This window comes from Poecile atricapillus, chromosome W (assembly GCF_030490865.1).
Source record: "Poecile atricapillus isolate bPoeAtr1 chromosome W, bPoeAtr1.hap1, whole genome shotgun sequence".
NCBI lineage: Eukaryota > Metazoa > Chordata > Aves > Passeriformes > Paridae > Poecile > Poecile atricapillus.
The window spans coordinates 96,687,330-96,702,735 of record NC_081288.1 but is presented as its reverse complement, the minus strand read 5'-3'; the positions used below and the strand labels follow the sequence as shown (position 1 = coordinate 96,702,735).

At 42.4% G+C, this 15,406-nt stretch overlaps 1 protein-coding gene across 2 annotated transcripts in view; it reads right to left on the bottom strand.

Annotated features, from left to right (window-relative positions):
* The window catches only part of LOC131591630 (zinc finger SWIM domain-containing protein 6-like), a 352,285-nt gene that overhangs the window by 191,583 nt on the left and 145,296 nt on the right, over positions 1-15,406 (bottom strand). Inside the window, exon 2 of one of the 2 annotated variants that reach the window (XM_058862523.1) lies at positions 3,480-6,511. The exons of the other annotated variant lie outside the window; for it this stretch is intronic. Coding sequence (XP_058718506.1) covers positions 3,480-3,495 — 16 coding nt within the window. The 5' untranslated portion in view covers positions 3,496-6,511. The remainder of the gene's footprint in view (positions 1-3,479; positions 6,512-15,406) is intronic. 2 annotated transcript variants of the gene reach the window in all.

The window sequence follows — 15,406 nt, the reverse complement described above, 5'->3', positions numbered from 1 at the left end:
GATAACTCATGTTTTGGTTGTTGCTGAGCAGGGCTTACCCTGAGTCAAGGGCTTTTCAGTGTCTCATGCTCTGCTAGGGAGGAGCTGCATAAGCTGTGAGGGAGCACAGCTGAGACAGCTGATCTAAACTGGCCAAAGGGAAATTCCATACCATAGAATGTTGTGCTCACTATTTAAACTGGGGGGAGGTGGCTGGGAGGAGCCAATCACTGCTCAGGAACAGGCTGGGCATTGGTCAACTGTATTGTGCATCACTTGTTTCTCTTGAGTTTTATTACTCTCCCTCTCTCCTTTTAATTACAATTACTATTATTATTATTTGGTTGCAATTATTAAACTATTCTTATCTCAACTCACAAGATTTACTTTTTTTCCTGATTCTCCTCCTCACCAGGGGGTGGGGGTGTGTGGGTGTGGGTGTATGAGCGGCTGTGTGATACTTAGCTGCTGATTGGAGTTAAACCACAACAGTCATTTTTGGCATCCAACATGAAGCTGGAAGCATTGAGATAATAACAGATATGACCAGAGTGTGTTAAAACTGTTATAAGCATTTATTCTATTAGTTTAATAGTTTCTGGTCACAATTTTGTTTCATTTGCTCTCAGCATTCCTGTGTGTGTTCCTGCATGTGTGCTCACAGGTGTTCTTGGTGTATGTCTTCTCGGTGTTGATGTTTATCCCCCATGGGGCCTAGGCTAAGGTTATCATTGTCTTGTTCTTTACAGTAAGTGACTTATAAATGATTGCTGTTGCCTCTGTACTTCAGGAACTATTTAGTGGGAACTATTAATAATTTCTTTATTTTCTTTCTTTTCTTTCTTTTTCTTCACATATATTTGTAGCTCTGTAGCCTATTATTGTATTCATAGCTAGTCCTAGTACTTTTCCCTACCTTTTCACTACCCTGATAGGCACAAAGACAAAACATTCCAGAGGCTTCAAGCCCCGGGGGTACAAAGCTCCTATCCTATCTTGGTTCTTCCTGAGAACCAAGGCTGAAAACAGCTCTTCAAGACACATTTTTATAAACAACATTTATTCTCTATCTAAAGGGGGGCAGGATTCAGAGACAGTTGAACTGGGAAGAATTACTTCATCACTTGTGCTCCTAATTGTTTGGTTTTTTTTGTCAAATATGCTAATTTGCTAAACTTATAAAACTGTATGCACCCTGTGTGGGGGTGGGCATTTTGGGTATTTTCCATATCTGCCCCTTGGAGGCCTCTAATAAAGACCAACCATTATATCCTTTATATTACCTCCTATACTGATATTATCTCAAAAGTGTGTTGTTTAATTTCTAAGTTCTTTAAGTCCTTCCTTCCTGCCTGCCTGCCTGCCAACCTACCATAGCATTTGAGAATTGTAAAGGTTTTGCATATCTTTTGAATACCCTCAAAACCATCCTGGCCCTTTTGGTAGGAATCAGCATGTTGCAGCATGTGGCTCAGGTCTTGGTTAGGGTTAAGGAACCATCTGTGGTCACCACAACCCCCATGACAAGCACTGCAGCTCAAAGGAGGAGGAGAAGGACCCAAACTCCATCAACAGGCACTGCAGCTACTTGAACACCAGCAACAATGGCCACTCAAACTCTGGAGACAGATGCTGCAGCTACTTTCACCCCCACTACAAGCACTGCGGCAACTCAAATTACAGTGTCAAGCACTGTGGCTGCTCAAACTCCAGCTACTTCAATCCCTGCAACAAGCATTGCAGCTACTTAAACGCTGGTGACAAGCACTAAAAACACTCAGACCCTGGCAATGGGTAATGGAGCTAAACAAGCGGACAAACTCATTCTGGTATCAGTCTCCCCTACATACAAGAAGAAATTGACAACAAAAGGCATCTTGTTTAGTAAAGAAGGATGAAGTAAGGCCATCACAGGAACAGGAGGAAGAAGCAGAACAAGACCAAGACATAACCACTTGATCCTTATCCTTGAGCAAGCTGCAGGAGATACAAAAATATTTCAGCCATCATCCAGGTGAGCCCATTTTCACCAGGTTGCTCCAGTGTGCTGGGTTAACAGGGCTAGCAGTTTGGAATTAGAGGATAAGGTTGCCAAGCACCTGGGATCACTTTCTAGGGAAGCAGGCATTGAAAAGGTGATTAGAAGAGGGAGAGGGATACAAGTCCTTAACCTCTGGAGGTGACTCCTGTCAAGTGTGAAGGAAAAGGTATTCGTTCAAGGAAGTTGCTATATGCCACCCAGACAAGCGGACCGCAGCAGAGAAAGGTATCCAGTACCTGAGGGAATTAGCTGTGCTAGAGATGATTTTTTTTTGACTGGAACAACAGTAGTCACCCACAGATACAGACAAACTCCAATTCCTACTACCCATGTGGCGTAAAGTTGTATGGAGTCAACCATTGTCACATGCACCCATTGGCATTAATAAGCTGGAAAGACAATGCACCACCAACAGTGGATGAAGTGGCTCACCAACTTGGGGAATATGAAGACAATCTCTCTGACTCCCTCATCTCAGCTATGGAGAAACTGTCCAAGGAGTTCCATTAATTAAAAGAGGATATGTGTTACTCCCCACCTGTACAGACCTACATCTCAGCTATTAACAGAAAGCAGCCTTTCACTCAAGAGGGAGAGTATAGAAGGTAAACACATTGGGGTACCTTGTGGTTTTACTTGCAGGACCATGGACAAGACATGAGGAAGTGGGATGGAAAACCTACCTCAACCTTAGAGGCAAAGGTACATGAATTACAGGGAAAAACAATCAAAAATGGGGGTTCTTCCAGGAAAATTCCCACTCCAGTTTCCAGTGGGCAGTTTCCCAGGCAGAGCAGAAGGGATGATTTTACTTCCCGTTCTATGAAAAGGAATTCTTATCTGGTTCTACAAGAAGTAAGTGGAGACTCATATAACCAAGACTAGAGGGGCCTTGTCACCAGCTAGGTAGAGAAAAGGGACAACTGGGTTTACTGGACTATATGGATCTGATGGCCTGGCACAGCAGCCCCACAGAAGTACCAGGCTTTAGTAGACACTGGTGCAGTGTACCCTAATGCCATCAAGCTATGCAAGGGCAGAACCCATTTGTCTTCCTGGAGTGACAGTGGGATCCCAATGGCTGACTGCATTGGAGGCTGAGATAAGCCTGACTGGGAATGAGCAGCAAAAGCACCCTATTGTGACTGGCCCAGAGGCTCTGTGCATCCTTGGCATATACTAGCTCAGGAGAGGGCATTTCAAAGACTCAAAAGGGTATTGGTGAGCTTTTGGTATAGCTGCCCTGGAGACAGGGGAAATGAAAGAGTTGTTGACCTTCATAATCTCTCGGACGACCCTTCTGCTGTGGGGTTGCTGAAGGTTGAAGAACAGCAGGTGCCAATTGATACCATAATGGTGCACCAATGGCAATATCACACCAACCAGGGCTCCATGATTCTTATTCATAAGTTGATTTGCCAATTGGAGAGCCAAGGAGTGATGACCAGGACCCACTCACCCTTTACTAGTCCCATATGGCCAGTGTAAAAGTCTAACAGAGAATGAAGGCTGACAGTAGGCTATCGGGGCCTGAATGAAGTCATGCTGTCTCTGAGTGCTGCCATACCAGACATGCTAGAACTTCAATACAAGTCAAAGGCAGCCTAGTGGTGCCACAAAGTGATATTGCCAGTGTGCTTTTCTAAATCCATCTGGCAGTAGAGTGCAGGCCTCAGTTCACTTTCACTTGGAATCAACTTCCCCAGAAGTAGAAATACAGCCCCATTATTTTCCATGGACTAATCCAGATGGCACTGGAACACGGCGAAGCTCCAGAAAACCTGCAATACATTGATGACATCATTATGTGTGGCAATACAGCAGAAAAACTTTTTGAGAGAGGGAAGAAAATAGTCCAAATCCTTCAGAAAGTCCTTTTTTTATCCATAAAACAAAGTAAGGTCAATGGACCTGCACAGAAGATACAATTTTTAGGAATAAAAAAGGAAGATGGACATTGTCAGATCCCAATGGATGTGATTATTAAGGTAAAAGTGATGTCTCCACCAATTAGTAATAAAGAACCACAAGGTTTCTTAGGTGTTGTGGGATTTTGGAGAATGCACATTCCAAATTACAGTCTGATTATCAGCCCATGCTGTCAAGTGACCTGGAAGAAGAATGATTTCCAATGGAGCCCTGAGCTTTGAACAAATCAAGCAGGATGTAGTTCATGCAGTAGCTCTCAGGCCAGCCAGTCAGTTCCCAATCCACCTCACTGTCCATTCATCCAACCCACACTTCCTGAGTTTGCCTATGAGGATGTTGTGAGGGACAGTGATGAAAGCTTTGCTGAAGTCCAGGTAGACAATATCCACTGCTTTCCCATCATCCATCCAGGTAGTTGTTTCATCATAGAAGGCAATCAGGTTGGTCAAAAATTACTTACCTTCAGTGAACCCATGCTGACTATACCTGATCACCTTCTTGTCCTCCATATGGATAGAGATGGCCTCCAGAATGAGGTACTCCATCACCTTTATAGGGATTGAGGTGAGGCTGACTGGCTGGTACCTCCGTGGGTCCTCCTTCTTGCCCTGTTTGAAGAATGGGGTGACATTTGCTTTCTTCCAGTCCTTGGGGACCTCTTCTGGCCACCACAACCAATCAAAGATATTTGTAAACATCCTGTCAGGGCCCACAGACTTGTGGATGTCAAGTTTGCCAAGGTATTCTCTGACCAAATCCTCCTTGACCAAGGGCAATTCTTCCTTTCTAGCATACCTGTACCCTGTTCTCCTGGGTCAGAGATCCCTGAGGACTGGTCTTATTGGTGATGACCAATGTAAAGAAGGCATTCAGTAACTCTGCCTTCTCTGTGTCCTCCAGGGTTACACCAGGGTCTCCCCTCCATTTACTAATGGGCCCACATTATCCTGTTTTCCTTTTATTACTGATGTATTTGAAACAGCCCTTCTTCTTGTCCTTGACACCCTTAACCAGGTTTAATTCTAGACATGCCTTTGCCTTTCTCATCTCATTTCTTCTTTGACAACCTCTATATTCATTCCAAGTGACCTGACCCTGCTTCTACCTCCTGTGTGTTTCCTACTTGAGCTTGAGTAATGACAGGAGTTCTTTATTCATCCATGCAGGTCTCTTGCCTCCTGTGCCAAATTTCTTGCTCATCCTCAGGATGCATTGTTCTTGAGCCTGGAGGAAGCGATCCTTGAATATCAACCCCAACTCTCAGACCCCTCTTCCCTGTGGGGCCTTTTCCCATGGGATTCTTCCAAGAAGATCCTTGAAGAAGCTCAAGTTATCTCTCAAGAAGTCCAGGGTTGTAATCTTACTTGCTGTCCTGCTTCCTCCTTGCCCGATAATGAACTCCACAATCTCATGGTCACTAGAGCCAAGGCTGCCCCAACCTTCACATCTCCAATAAGTCCTTCTGTGTTTGTTAGTTTAAGGTAAAGCAGCACACCATTCCTTGTGGGATCCTCCACTACCTGTGACAGGAAGTTGTCATCAATGCTTTCCAGGAACCTTCTGGACTGTTTGTGCTTTGCTGTGTTGCTTCTCCAGCAGATGTCAGGGTAGTTCTAGTCCCTCATAAGAACCAGGGCCTGAAACTGTGAGGCTGCTTCCAGTTGCCTGTAGAAGTCCTCATCCACTTCCTCCTCCTGCTCAGGCAGCCTGTAGCACACACCCACAACAGTGTCACCCTTACTAGTCTGCCCTTTTATCCTAACCCATAAGCCCTTGATCCACTTGTCATCTACCCCAAGACAGAGCTCTATACATTCTAAGTGTAGCCTCGCAGAGAGAGCAATTTCACCACCGCGCCTTCCTGATCTGTCTCTCCTAAACGGTGTGTAGCCCTTCATGACAACATTCCAGTCATGAGAGCTATTCGACCATGTTTCTGTAATTACGTGATCAAAGCCCTGTGACTGCACACAGATCTCTAGTTCTTCCTGTTTGCTCCCCATCCTGTGTGCATTGGTGTATAGGCACTTCATAAAGGTATTTTAATGTGTGTTAATATCCTGGTGGGAGTTCAAGGGGATGCCCCATAGTCCTGTCTTGTAGTCGCTGCTTGTATTTGTTGGAGGTATTCCCTCTTAAGCCTCCTTTTGCTACTTGAATGGTCACTATAGCTCTTCCCTTCCCAAACCTTATCTCTGTCAAGCCTGGTTTTGTCTATGCCCCCCTTCCTATCTAGTTTAAAACTCTCTAAAGGAGCCCTGCTAGCTCCTGAGCCATGATCCTTTTCTTCCTTTGAGACAGGTGGACCCAATCTGTTCCCAGCAGGCTCAGTGTCATGTCAACTGACCCATGACCAAAATCCACAAAATTCAGCTGGTATCACCAGTCCTGAAGCCAGGTATTCATCTGCATGATCTTCCTTTTTCTTGCCCCATCATTCCTTGAAACTGGCAGGACAGAAGAGAACACAACTTGTGCTCCAGATCCCTTGACCACTTGTTCCAAGGCCTTGATGTTCTTGATTGTCCACAGTCTTCTTGTTGGAACCTCATTGCTGCCGATCTGGAAAACCAGTAGCAGGTAATAGTCAGTGGGCTGTACCAGGCTGGGAAGTTTCTCGGTCATATCCCTTACCTGGGCCCCAGGGAGGCAACACACCTCCCTATGGGTTGGGTCTGGTCAGCATATCAGGTTCTCCATTTCTCTTAAAAGAGAGTTGCTAATGACAACTACCCTTTTTTTTTTTTTTTAACTGAGGAGGTCATGATGTAGGGGGTAGGCTGCTCTGCCCTGGACAACACCTGCATCCCAGAAGAGCTTTCATCCACATTCTCATTTCCCTGCTCCTCAGATTCCAGGACCTCATACTTATTGTATAAGGGCATTTGGAAAGGTGAGGTAGGTTGGGAGAGGATTGGCATGCCACAAAGCTGTTTCTACTCCCTTCCGAGTCTTAAGGTCCCATCCTTCTGCCTGGTGGTGAGAGGTTAGGGGAACCATTGCTTCCTGTGAAGTGGATGGCAGGTGTAGTTGTCTAAGGCATGGATTACGACTCTACCAGTCAATCTCCTCCTCAGAGTCCCTAATACTTCTTAGTCTTTCTACTTCATCTTTCATCTCCACCACCAGGCTGACCAGATTGTCCACCTGATCACAACTCACACAGCTGTTCTCCCTGCTGTCCTCTGAGAGCAGCACCAGGCTCTGGCAATCCCTGCAGCCTGAGACCTGGTCCTCTACATGCTTTCATGTGTGCTCCATCTGGGTTGCTGCATCCTTTATGGTGTGCACAGAGGAAGCAACTTTTGTCCAAGTGGACACAATACCTGAGCTCCCTCGGCAAGAGCGATGACCAACAACTGAGCTAACTGCTTGAGCTGCAGCATCTCAGCACCCTTCCTGCGCAAACTGCTGCAGGGTGAGCATAGTCAATGAATTAGATCTTACAATTTTAATTGCTATATAATACTTCATATTATCACTTCTATGGGAGCTATATGCCCATCATGACACTGGACGCCTTGCAACACCTGTCTCCACCACTCTGGATTTGGGGATCTGAACCAAACTTCTTTTCAATCACCACTTTAATGAAGGATGAACTTTGATGAAACCAGACAAGCACGTCAGTGATGGAATCAGAACTGCTTTCAATGTGCAATGATACCACACACCATATTTCCTGCCTGAAGGACTGTTATGACAGATGGAACTCAAGATCATGGACTAAATGGACTCAACAGACTTTTATATGGATGGTCCAAAGACTAAGGGAATGTTATCTGTGGGTTTATCTATGAAAAGACAGGAAAGGTAATGGGGCATTGGAAAGTGTGGGACCTGACATGACATGAATGGTATGGAATATGGGATGGATACTGTCCTGGTTTCAGCTGGGATAGAATTAATTTTCTTCTCTGGCTGGCACAGCACTCTGTTTTGGATTCAGTGTGAGAATAATGCTGATAACACACAGATGTTTTGGTTGTTGTTGAGCAGTGCTTACCCTGAGTCAAGGGCTTTTCAGTGTCTCATGCTCTGTCAGGGAGGAGATGCACAAGAAGCTGTGAGGGAGCACAGCTGGGACAGCTGATCTAAATTGGCCAAAGGGATATTCCATACCATACAGTGTCATTCCCAGTATATAAACTGTGAGGGAAACTGACAGGGACAGAGTAGGTATCAGTCAGCAAGTGGTAAGCAATTGTATTGAGGATCACTTGTTTCTCTTGGGTCTCTCTCTTTCTCTCTCCTTTTGATTACAATTATTATCATTATTATTTTTTACTTTGTTTCAATTATAAAACTATTCTTATCTCAACCTACGAGGTTTACTTTTTTTACTGGTTTACCTCCCCACCAGGGGGCAAGTTGTGAGCAATCAGCTGCATGATACTTGGGTGTTGGCTGGGGTTAAACCATGACACCATTCAAAAATGTCAATAACATGACATCAAAACAAATACATTACCAGCTCAAAAAATAGCAGACTATTCTTACTGTTGAGGAATACACCTAGGGCTGGTAGGTCAGTGTGTAGGTGCAGTGCAAGCTGTAAGGTGTGCTCTGGGTGAGGGAAATGGTTGGAGCCCCAGGCAATGAGCCATGATCAGGCACCAACTCTTTGCTTAACTAAGGGCAAGCAGACCTGTGGTGCTGGCTGGTCAATCACCCAGAGACCCTGCAGAAGCCAATGAACAATGAGAAGAACCCAGACCCAAAATCACCATTGGAATGGGTGCACAGACTGTAGTACAAGTCTAGGGATTCTTTTGTTTGGGGTCCCTCTCCAGAGGCACCAGCACCAGCTGTTATTGTGTCACTGCACCATGATTAAATTACTTAAAGGAAGCAGAGGTCTGAGACTGCTATGGGAAACCTGGGGTGGAGCCGGTGAAGAAACCTGGTCTGACTGTGAGTGATCTGTGTAAGGAGTCAGGTGGGGCACCCATTGGTTCACTGGAACAACCTGCTGTGAAGGGGCTTCAGTCCCAGCAGTAAAAGTCTCAGGTGGTATGAGTGTGACTTCCAGAGTAGCTCCTGAATAAGTCAGACTGGGAAGTTTCCTTGACACTTTTGAACATACAATAGTAATACTTTTATCAAAATTTCTTAATAGAAACCCAAACCTCAAAATGTATCTTTGCTGTCAAGAATTCTAATGTTAATAAAAATAATCAGTTTAAGTTCACACTTGCAATTGAAAGCTTTGATTGAAATGCAAGCATAACTTAACATTTGGTATTGTTTATTCTTTATAGAAAATACAAAAAAGATCAGAACAAGATTAGAGAAATATGTTAAAGCTTAAAAAAACAGTGCCTTTGAATAGCTTTCTGTGATGTATGTTTTGGGAGCACCATGCATTCCTCATCTGCTGTGCACACATTATCTTAAAATTAGGAAAAGTGTTACCAACCGTATTTGGAAAACATAAGTGTTCTTTAATATTGATCCACTGACCTTTTTTTAAGTAGTTTACAAGAATCATCTTTATATTCCTATTTAAAAACAAAAAAAAAAGAGCTGTCTTATGTTCCCAGAATAAAAAGACCAGCAGACTTATAGAAAAAAAAAAAAAAAGTTTGTTTCGAGAGCTGCAGAGTATTCAGTGAGCAAGACCTATGTGGGTTACTTCCTCCTATGTAACTTTAAGTTGGCAATCAGAATAATACCCTCTATTTTTAACAGTCATTTAAATTAACTCGCAGACCTGCCAGCTAAGATTTATTAAGACTACTATATACTATATTACTTGACAAACACATACTATGTGAAGTGAAAAACACCTCTGCTTCATCTTGTCTACTAATCAACAAGTAATGCTTATGCAAGTAGTTCCCAATTGTGACCATTAGTTATATTTTCATAACTTAGATCAGTGGTTGCATTCCTTCCTCCCCCCAACAAGGAAAAGTCTAAACCATGTTTACCTCATTCAAATTTTTTCTTTTAAGAAGTGATTTTCCTTTAAGATGGCAAAGATGTATCCTACATTCAATTCTTATGAACATTGTAACACTCTAATAACAGATCAACAACACACTTTGAAATGATTACGAAGTCAAAACTTTGCATGCCACCACTTAGCCTGAAGCTGTTAACAGCCTATTTATAGACCATAAAAAACACTGATCTAAAATGGAAAATAGTACTAACACTAAGGGTAACTATTTTCCATATTTCTCAATCAACTCCCATCAGGTCAAGAAGACTAGCATTCCATGTCTGCAGGCCATGCTTTATCAGGTATAAAATTGGATTGTATGTGTTTTTCAAAGGATATAAATTTTAAACTTTGTTCCTTTATGCTACGAGTTTAACAGATCCTCTCTTAGTACAATGTATCATAAGAGCAGCAGTAAACAAAATACAGAATAGGTAGAGAAATCATGAGTGAAGATGTGCCCAGGAAGAAGGGAGGGGTGGGAAAAACATGTTTTAAGATTTGGTTTTATTTCTCACTATCCTACCCTGATTTTGATTGGTAATAAATGAAATAAATTTTCCCCAAGTCAAGTCTGTTTTGTCCATGACAGTAAACTCTTGTGAGGTGCCTCAGGGAGGCAAAGATTTAGTTTCAGATAAGCATTGTTAAAGTGGAGGCAGGGCTGAAAAGCCCGGCTAGTGTGAATTTTGAACTTCTGCTTTGGGGGATGGGCCGTGTGAGCCCCGGATGAGTTGCCCCACCCCAGACCCCTTGTGGGGGGCGGCCCAGGAGTTCTGATTGGGTTTGAGGCCCTGGGGTTTCTCCCTTGTGTTCCTAGTGGTCCCTGACCCTGAACACCACCCTAGTTCTGTCCCTCAAAACCCATCACCCTGCCTTTGTTCGGGGCTCTCTGTCTCTGAATCTGAGTTTGTTCCCATGCTGAATAAATGGTTTTGTGAACAGAAGCCCATCTTGTTGGTGTCCCATGCTGGTTCCTAGTAACTATAGCTTCTCTGGACATGATCCTGTGGTTGCAGAATGCAACAGTAAACGGTGAGTGATCTCTCCCTGCCCTTATCTTAACTCATGTGCCTTTTGTTATATTTTTCTCCCCCTGTCCAGCTGAGGAGGATAGAGTGACTTGGTGGGCACCTGGTAGCCAGCCAAGGTCAACCCACTACAAGTATGGAATATGGTAAGCCTCAAACTTTTGAGGGAGACTTAATAGGTTATATGAGCTGAGGGAAACCAGCTGGAACACTCATACTGCAGCAAAAGTATGAAGTGGGAATCATCAAGTCTAAAATGCCACTAAAGAGAAACTAGAAGTAAATTCAAAATGAAAGGTAAGGAAAAAAGGGTAATAAATACTCAAGAAAGTTGCTAGAGGTGGAGATACTCCCAAATAATTGAGCTTTTAACTAACCATGCTGCTAAGACAGTCCAACTGGTATAGACTAAAATGTTTAGAATAGAATATAAATGCAGGCAAACAACACGCTCAAGCTTACATTCAGCCATAATAAAGGCTGGAAACAAAAGGTTAAGACATATCTAATAAACAAACCTTCACTCTGATGGTGAACTTGACAATCACATCACAACATTTACATGTAGAAATTAAGCTTAGTTACTACAGCACAAGTATAAATATAACAGAAACTGACTGCAAATGAGGAAGAGCAACAAAAACACTCAGATTAAACCTGCTTCGATTAAAATATCCTTAAAGCAATACAGCAAGAAATAGGCTGCTCTTATATTCACAAAAGTAAATACTTAGGGACTAGCAATTATTTTAAGCAACTTAAAAGATTATTTGAGTGTCAAACAGATAAAATATGGCAATTTGTTAAAATTGCTATTTACATTCTTATTGCTAAGAGGTAAAATCTTTCATATTACATGTCTACAGTTAACAGCTTACCCTTAACTAAGAATCATCTGTCTCCACCAAAAGGAGATAACAGAAATTAAATCATCTGAGACTCAAGAAAACCTCCAGCCTTCTGCTTTCACCTTGAACTGGCTTAATGTATGCACTTTCCCCATTTATTGTGATTTAAGCCCAGCTGGCAACTAAGCACCAGGCAGCCACTTGCTTACTCCCTGCCCCCCACCCTGGTGGAATGGAGAGAATTAAAATTTGTAGATTAAGATAAGAACAGTATAGTAACTGAAAAAAAATAAAATAATTATAGTAACTAAAAAAGAGAGATATAAAACTCAAGAAAAGCAAGCAATGCACAATAACAATTACTCATCGCCTGCTGACCAATGCCCAGCCAGTCCCCAAAACACAATCAGCCCCTTCCATGTAACTCTCCCCAGTTTATATACTAGTGAAACAGAGAAATTAAGAATTAGGAATCAAGCATCAAGAAATGCTTTGACTAAAAGAGGGGGGGCTGACAAAACCCATATGAAATGCTTACTGCTCCCACCAGAGCAGGAAGAGAGCAAGACTACAAGATAAGATAAAGAGCTAGAATACACAAACAGGATGCAAGGACAAAGGCACCACAGGGTAAGGGGATTCTTTGGACCCCTAAGCCGGGAAAAATGGTAACAAAGTCCAAAAGATGGACTAAAAGGAGCCTGTGCAAGGAGACAAGGTGAAAAGTTCAACTGAGGAAGATCACTTACTTCATTTCAAAGACCCCCAGATGACCACCAGAGTTACCAACAAGGAGTAGTGCACAGTCCCAAAGAGGCGTGGAACTAATTTTAATATGAAGCGGGGACAGGCGGGGTAAGGAAATGAATATGTATTAGGCATATTGTGTAACCCTAGTTTGTAGAGAATAAAAAGAGAGGGGCAAGTCTCCAGGGTGTGCATGTTTTTGGAGGAGCTATTCCCCATACACCTCAGTGTTGAATAAATACATACCTAGTCTTATAACTTACTCTGTGGGTTATAGAGTTTTCTTTCTGCATATCACTAGGAATGACATTGTATGATATGTAGTATCCCTTCAGCTGACCTGGCCATGTTCCCTCACAGCTTTTTGTGCAGCTTCTCCCTGGCAGAACATGAAACACTGAAAAGCCCTTGACACAGGGTAAGCACTGCTCAGCAGCAACCAAAACATCTGTGTGTTAGCAACATTATTCTCACACTGAATCCAAAACACAGCACTGTACCAGTTACTGGGAAAAAATAACTCTATTCCAGCTGAAACCATGACATCATTTAATGGGAAGTGGAAAAAATCCTATAAAGGAAGAAGAGAGTAATCACTGATATAAACTTGGGAAGATATTTAAAAGTATTAGAAAATAACTACTTCCTGAAAAGAGTGTGGATATCCATAGCCATATTTACAGTTAGAAAAAACCCAGCAGAGAATGTCTGAAACACAGTCAATCCTGAAGTAAAAGATATTTAGGCCATTCCAACAACATAAAATATTTAACTGATTGAGTAATTTAAGATTGCACTCAAAGATTTAAAGTTTAAGCTGTGCAAAAGCACTAGCCAGTATAATTTTGAAACTAAACTGATGTTCCATCAGAAAGCATTACACTTGTCCTAAAAGAGGAAATTACCACTCCCATTTCCATTACTAGCTGTGGAATAAATAATTTTCTTTGTTTAAAAGGGAATACTGCACTTGTACCAAATGGAAAATAACATTAAAACTCCTAGAAAGGGAGACCATTTCTTTCTGGCCATGATTTTGTTCTTTCACTTAAATGCTAAGTATTCAGAAAGACTTAATTCTTCACATTTACAAAATCTTTTATTGATTTAGTTTTATTTATAAAAAATGTTTGTGTATTAATGCAAGAGTAAGGATGGTTACTGAACTTGTTTTATTCATAATCAAAATGGAAGTAAAAGGAGGAAAAGATGTTTTTAAAGTGCAGAAACAGCAACAATGTAGTTAATTGTGGACTGTAAATTTTACAAAATAAGTGTTTTCAGCAACTTTCTCTGGTCACTAGAGCATTACAAGGGACTCCAGCAAAAATAATGAAGTATGATGTAGTATTTCCAGACAAAGCAGTGGAGAAAAAGCCACTAAAACCATAGGGTTGAAAGAGTTCCAGGATGAAAGTCTAAGAACGCACCAACATCACAGATGCCCTTGCATGGCTTCAGCCAATATCAGGTAAAAACATCTTTGTTTTTCTACATGTCCAGGGCCAACAACAGTAGAGCATCAAATGCAGACTGGAATAGTGTGAAACTACTGCAATAAAAATAAAATCTTAAGAAAAAAAACCTCCCACAAGCAAACAAAACAGGTACATTCAAAGGTTACTGAAAGGAATGAGAAGGAGGTGTCTTTACAAACAAACTGTGGGCCTGCTGGTAGATAAGGCCAGATACATCAAGGTAAAAGAAGCAATGGGGGAAACCATAAATTCCATAGGAATTCCACTAATTGACACAGACTATTACTCACTCAGGACTGTGCTAAATCTCTGGATCTAGAGAAAAAGAACAGAGACACAAGGAAAAAGAATGGGGGGTATGCACATTAGAAGAGGGTCTGTGTTAGGCATTTTGGGAAGTCTACCTCTCAAGTACCTCAGCCAATGGGGAAAGAGAGAGGGACATGTGGCTGGGAAATTAGGATAAAAAGGAGGCTATGTCCCCTAAAAATTTGAGAGACCCCAGTGGAAATGCCCCATGGCCTCTCCCTTTATTCGAATAAAGTTGCAGGACTCCTCTGTCTCCTTTTTGGACATAAACTGTGATAAATATAACATTGGATAAAAATTCGTGAAAAAGAATAAAGAATTATATGTTATATTTGTAATACTGTAAAGATACAAAATTTAAAATAACCCAGAGATTTCTTCCCGAGTCGGGCAGCAACGATCGACAGCAACTCGACAGCAACGCTTACCAACACAAAACAAAAGGCAGGACACAAGCCATCAAATCAGACAATGAGAGTGGCTCCGCACCCAAACTGGCCATTCCACCCCGGTGGGTGCAATCAGGAGCTATTCCACATATGAAAAGGACTCTGCTCAGTCGAGATATCCATCTGCTCCGCACCCAAACTGACAGTTGTAAACACTCCACCCTGCAGGCCTCGACCAAAGGTGCAATCAGGCTAAAACAATGAGAGGAGCTCAGCCGAGATACCCATCGGCTCCGAACCGGACCTGGACACTCCAACCTGAGAGCCCACCCAAGATACAATCAGGAAGCACTCAGAACATTTTACATGCAAGAGGACTCTGCCCAACTGTCTATTGATTCAGTTTGCCGGTTCCAGGAAATCCATTCAACCAACCATCAAGACCCTTTGTTGAACAGTGACTGCTCGGAGTTTTGGCCTCAAGGCACAAAACCCCTATAAGAACCCCGGACTGCAGCACATACAGCGTGGATTTGGGAGCTGGTACCTCTGGGTACAGATCCCTGTCCACCCGGCGCTGCGCTGATCTATTTATTGTGGTTTTTCTCTCTCGTTGCAGGTGCTTAAATTGTTTTATAATAAATCGCTTTTTATTAACCTTATTTTGCCATTGCATTTATAACATAAACCTTTGGTGTTTGTGGTTTA